Genomic DNA, 6,546 nt, shown 5'->3' with positions numbered 1-6,546 from the left:
AATAATGGTGGGAATAATGCTCCGCTTCCCGGCTCTCCAATCAACTCAATCACATACTTTTGTCAAGATATCCAACAGGTGGTAAAATTTTGGTAAGAGGTTACATACTTTTGATTTACTGAAGGCAGAAGGCAAGTAAACTACAACTCAGAAAAATCCAGATGAAGGGGACTGTGAATGTGTTTTAATGCAATTACCTATATAACCAGATAATGATGCAAATACGACAAATCAACATATCATTTACCGCTAAGAAAGAGACAAAAGTCTTTTAAATCTAAAGCAACAATATGCAAGGTTTATCAGAACTCTCCGACATTAAGCGATATTGCATTGTGTCGATGCATATGCAACATGTTCTTCAGCTTATTTTGACGTCTAGACCACATATGAACTAGTTAAAATAATGAAGCACATACAGGCACCAAACTATTTGGATCAAAAAGTTTTCTGTGAAAAAATCCGAATCAAACACATATACACCAAGTAGACGAAAAAAATGTAAAAATCAAACTAGTTAGTTACCACAGAAACAGCTAAGTTGAGAATCGTTAAAGTTGAAATGGATACACACCAAATCCAAGTCGTGATCGTCAACAGGCTGATCATTACTACCTACTACGTAATTACCTAGATGAGGACTCTCAAGAATCTAGTAGCTTCCTCTAATTAAAACCTTTCCAGGAGCAGAATGTTGATTAGTAAATTAAGATATTGAACCATAAATTACAACCTTACACAGTCACTTCTCCGGTAATTTTCAATCTCTGTTTACTAAATAGTGAATATCAAAAACAAATAATGAAATAAGCTGCAGTTGATGTCATTTATGGCCCAATAATGCTTTTGATGTGGAGTGTGACCATGCGAATACAAATAGCTTTATACAGACTGATGCAAAAAGGAACAAAAACTATGCATAATTAAAATTCATCCTTGTCACTCTAACGCAGATTACTGCCTGCGCTGCACAAGTTTGTCTCTTGCAATATGTAACAACCTAATCGCAACACTAATGTCAATGCGTTTTGCTGGAGTCTGTTCGGAACATAATATCCCCACCTCAAATATTGATGTCAGGCATATCTCTATTTCCCTGCTATATGATAGATATACATTCGAACCATGTTCTTCTTGATCTAGTACAATCCGTGGATCAAGAATGTCCATCACTCTTTGTGGGAGTGCCTTCCTCACGTAGTCATGAAGATCCTTGCCATTGTTCATTAATACAATGCTTTCTGTAGGCCGCTTCCCGGAAAACATTTCTAGTAGAAGAATTCCATAACTATACACATCTCCCTCTGTAGATACCTCCCCACATATTCCGTATTCTACACAAAAAATAGTTTATAAAATTGGCAAAAAATAACTTTAATATATGATACTCCTCTATGATAAAAAAATTCCAACACTTCAAATCTTCAAAAAAAATATGATAAACATTTAACGAGGTAGTTAAAGAAGTACTTAAAATTGATAAAAGAAACAATATGAAAAATCACCTGGAGGAACATATCCAATTGTACCACGTATACCAGTTGAACTCAATTGTGCTTGATTGATGTCACCTGTAGCAGTAAAACAGAACCTCGCCAGACCAAAATCCCCAATACGGGCAATAAAATCCTCATCAAGAAGAATATTACTTGGCTTTATGTCGCAATGAATAATATTTGCATGACTATGATGGTGTAGGTAATCCACTCCTAGTGCAATATCAATGGCAATATTTAGTCTTTGGAGTAGATTTAAATTTCTTTCATTCCCTTGATAATGATGAGGACCGGGATGTAACCAGCTTTCCAAACTCCCATTAGTCATGAACTCAAAAACCAAGGCCTTGAAGTCATTTCCCTTATGATCAATGCTAGAGCATGCTGTGATGATTTTGGTTAAATTCCGATGACGAATGTTCCTCAATGTGTCACACTCTGCAATAAAACTCTTGTTGGCTCCACGTACTTCAACTTTTAGTACCTTCACAGCAACTATATGTTCTATTGATTCGAGAACTCCTTTGTAAACAGAACCGTATTTTCCTTCACCAATTAAATTTTCAGGAGAAAACTCATTTGTAGCGAGTGAAAGGTCTTGGTATGAAAGTTTGGGATAATGGCTATCCTTTAATGCTGGAATGGGTTCATTCAACTTGTTGGAATATTTACATCGATAGAAAACCAAAGCAAGAAATGCTAACATGATACCGAGAGGTACAATAACTAGGATGAGTATCATTTTGAAGGAAAATGCTCTTTTCTTATTTCTCGAGACTTTCACGGGACAAGCAGACAAATTCAATGACCGAATACCTCCACAAAGCTCCGAATTTCCAATGATCGAAAAAGCACTAATGTTGGAAAAAATACCCTTTTTTGACACTTGTCCTCCAAGCTTGTTGTACGACAAGTTGAGAAACATCATTTGGATCCCATCAAAGTAACTCGGAATACTCCCAGAGATATTATTGTTTGAAAGATCTAAAATTGCAAGATTTTTCAAAGATTTAAAAGATAATGGAATTTTACCTTGAAAATGGTTTCCTGCCAAATATAAATCCTCCAACATTGCACATCCATCAAGGGTAGGAGGTATATCTCCTGTGAGTTTGTTATGTGAAAGATCAAGTTGAACCAATTGTTTCAAGTTACCAATGTTGGATGGAAGTGCGCCTGTGAATAGATTCTTGGACAAATTAAGGTGTAGAAAATGGGAAGAAACCCCAATTTCATTAGGTATTCCACCGCTAAGTTTGTTGTCAGGGAGGTCCAAATCTTCTAAGGTTGAGATGTTAAACAATTGAGTAGGGAGGCTACCTTGGAGCATATTACTCCCTAAATAGAGGTCAACTAATTGAGTAATGTTTCCAATGGAAGTTGGAATTGATCCTAAAATGTTGTTTTCACTAAAATCTAGTTGTCCTAATTTTGATTGCTCTCCAATCGATTCTGGAATGGTCCCACTTAATAAGTTTCCAAACAATGAAAGCCCTCTCATGTTCTTAAGTTTTCCGATATCACGGGGTATGCTTCCGTATATGTGGTTTCCGTACAGATACAGAACCTCCGTGGTCGATAGATTTACAATTGAAATTGGGAGCTGTCCTCTTAAATTACTCTCATCTAAGCCCAATATCTTTAGATGCGTGCAATTGACCAAAGAATTGAAGAAGCTCAAGTCACCTGGCTGCATATTGTCTCCCAGCGGATTCTGACCCAAACTTAGCAATTCAATATTAGAAAGGCTATCCAAATTATTTGGTATAGGCCCGCTAATATTGTTTTCCAAGATTATAAAACGAACCAAATTGGATGCATTAACTATTGATAGTGGAATTGGGCCTGAAAATCTGTTTCCACCAACAGTGAAGTCTTGCAGCTTAGGAAGGGTGAAACCCAAATCTGTTGGAAGCGTTCCTTCTAGCTCATTCACGGAAAGACCGAAGCTATAGAGGAATGAATTGTTGTAAAGTTGTACGGGAACCATACCCGACAATCTGTTAGCTTCCAAACTAAGAATCTCCAATTTTGCAAGATGAGAAAGTTCAAAAGGTATCCTCCCCACTAGATTATTATAGTATAGATAAAGAATACGGAGAGATGATATATTCCCTATCGACGGTGGAATTGATCCGGTAAATTGATTTCTTGAAAGATCAAACCCATCAAGCTTAGTCCAAGAAGAAAAATCAATGGGTAGTTCCCCTTCAAGATTGTTGGAACCCACAGTGATGTTTATAATTTCTACACAATGACTCAAATTGACAGGAAATACACCCTGAAAAGAATTGGAGTTCAGATTAAGAGATTGGAGGCGAAACAGTCGACCAATTTCATTTGGGATTGGGCCATGAAATCTGTTTTCAGTGAGGTAAATTTCCCTGAGAAAGGAGAGGTTTCCAATATGAGGTGACAGTGTTCCCGCCAAGTGTAGTGAGGAGAGGTCAAGTACCGTTACCCTCTGTCGTCTGCGGCTACATGTAACGCCTGTCCAATGACAGAAATGGACGGAAGTGTTCCATGAGTGTAGTGCACCCATTGGATCCTCAGTTATTGAAGACTGGAAAGAGAGCAAAGCCTGTTCATCAGTGACATTGCCTGAAAATGAAGAAACGAATGTTGTTGAGGTTCCGAATACAAAAACTAAGAGGATGTTGAATAGTAGAAAGTTGAAAATCATGGTTGTATAATTAGGAAGAGAAATGCTGCAGCTTGCAGTGGTGGAAGTATTGGCAGTGAATATTCAGCAAAAGACGATTAGCTTCATTTATCAACATGGAAGTTGTGTAAGCGTATTCGAGACGAGTACTTATCATTTATCAAACAATTAATAAGTTTTGTCTGCAGCAAATGACTGTATGAGGTCAAGCAGGTTCTGCCAAATAGCCAAGAAGTGGTAGAAACCAGATGGTCCCTGAAATATTATCAATATGACCAGTTATAATTTTTCTGGTTATAAATTTTGATATAAAATGATCATTTCATGGATTTATTATATACTCTTTCTTATTATATTTTTTTTCATGAAATATATGCAAAGACGTGTTCCTTGCGGCAAAGGACATGTCCAAGTAGGTGAAAATGAAGTATATCAGTGTCATTACGAAGGCTTATATACACAAGTCAGTCTTCGCGGTACCCACTGGAAGAATAAAATGGCCGTGGAAAAGAGTAATTTGATTGGACTTGGCCTGTATTTTGGTGTTGAAGAGTAGTCTTGCATTCCTGTAAACAAAATAGCTGAACTAAATGTGGCAGTGTACATGGAAGATCCTAATTAACGAGTTTTATCTCAGATACTAGGGAACTTCCGTTAACACATGCCTTGGTGAAGGCTACTCTTTGGTCCAAGTTTAATGTATCAATTTAAGCAATATGAGGAATAAAAGGTGACAGATTTGTAATGTCAATCAGGAGTAACACTAACACCTATCAAGAAGACAAGAACTTATTATGAATGTACAGCTTCAGTGTATCAATAATTATTTCTGCAAAAAAAAAAAGTGTATCAATAATATTTGTCTCCAATCAACTAAAAACACTAATTTGTCTCCCTAAAGGTATTTTATATTATGAACAACTTTACATCTTGTCGTTATAATATTGCTGTTCCTCTAATATTACAATAATTAGTTTCAAATACTCGTTAAGGACAGTACAAATCTTCATAAACATCAATATTTTAAGGTAAATTAGGCCTGCATTACTTTATTGCTACAACACCACTCACTTAGATTAGAGCTTTTCTTGTTATTAGGTGATTTTAAGAACTACTAATTATTTCAGGTAGTTTTCTGCAAATGTTCTTACCTTATGATTAATGGATATCAATCTTATCAGGATAAAATTAAAAGAATATTGCAGGATATAGTTACAAAGGGTTACGTACTGGTCCACATCAAATGTATGCTAGAGCTTACAATAGTCACAAACATATATCTGTAATTTTACAAAAAGACAAAATTATTTTGCTCTTATGTACTAGTATAAGAAAGAACCACAACGCAATTACTTTTTACTCTGCTTCACATTGCAGATTTGAAGGTGACTATGTATGTGTTCTGATGTATTATCCATGTAACCAGGTGATAATACGAATACGAAAAATCTACAGATTGTTTTAAGGCCAAGAAAGAGAGAAAAAAACCTTTTAAATCTAAAGTAACACTACGCAAGGTTCATCAGAACTCCCCGACATTAAGAGATACACGCAAGGTTCATCAGAAGTCTCCTACATTAAGAGAGATACTACTGCATTGTGTCGATGCATATGCAACATATTCTTCACCTAAACTCAACCACAATGATCTAGTTGAGAACACTAAGGACATACAGGCAGCAAATGTATTTGGGTGAAAAAGTTTTCTTTGTGAAAAAATTCCAAATCAAACACTTATACACCAAGTAGAAGAAACGTAAAAATCAAACTACGTAGTTCCGACAGAAACAGTATACACGATCAATTAGGTCCAGAATTATTAAGGTTGAAATGGATACACACCAAATCCAAGTCATGATCATCATCAGGCTGATCATTACTAAGTACAATACCTAGATTAGGCCTCTCAAGAATCTTGTAGCTTTCGCTAAGTAAAACTTTCCAGGAGCCGAATGTAGATTAGTAAATTAAGATATTGAACCATAAATTACAACCTTGCACAGTCACTTCTCCGGTACTTTTCAATCTCTGTTTACTAAATAGTGAATATCAAAGACAAATAATGAAAGAAACTGCAGTTGAAGGCATTTATCGCCCAATAATGCTTTCAATGTGGAGTGTGATCAAAATAGATTTAGACATACTGATGCAAAAAGGAACAAAAACTGTGCCGAATATCAGTTTTACAGGATGGGGAGATGCTAGAGCAAGGAACTAACTCCACTCTTGTAGAAAACAGGGTAGGTGCATCCTACAGACTAATCAATCTAAAGCACATAACAACACGACAAAGCAAACATCCGGTTAAAGGCTTTGTCCTAAGTACATCTATCTTTTTTCATCATGCATCCCAGGTGGCAAGCCACAACTAATAAAAACGTTAAAAGT

The 6,546-nt window shown here is 36.1% G+C and overlaps 1 protein-coding gene across 1 annotated transcript; it reads right to left on the bottom strand.

Moving 5' to 3' along the window:
* Positions 1-636: 636 nt before the first annotated feature.
* Positions 637-4,374, bottom strand: LOC141673546 (uncharacterized). The gene is made up of 2 exons (XM_074480296.1): positions 1,506-4,374; positions 637-1,334 (listed from the first exon to the last, which is right to left on the bottom strand). The coding sequence occupies exons 1-2, from the start codon at positions 4,177-4,179 to the stop codon at positions 955-957; spliced, it is 3,054 nt and encodes a 1,017-aa protein (XP_074336397.1). The 5' UTR covers positions 4,180-4,374; the 3' UTR covers positions 637-954.
* Positions 4,375-6,546: the final 2,172 nt, after the last annotated feature.

Source organism: Apium graveolens, chromosome 7, assembly GCF_009905375.1.
Source record: "Apium graveolens cultivar Ventura chromosome 7, ASM990537v1, whole genome shotgun sequence".
Classification (NCBI taxonomy): Eukaryota; Viridiplantae; Streptophyta; class Magnoliopsida; order Apiales; family Apiaceae; genus Apium; species Apium graveolens.
This window is presented reverse-complemented; position numbering and strand designations above follow the sequence as displayed.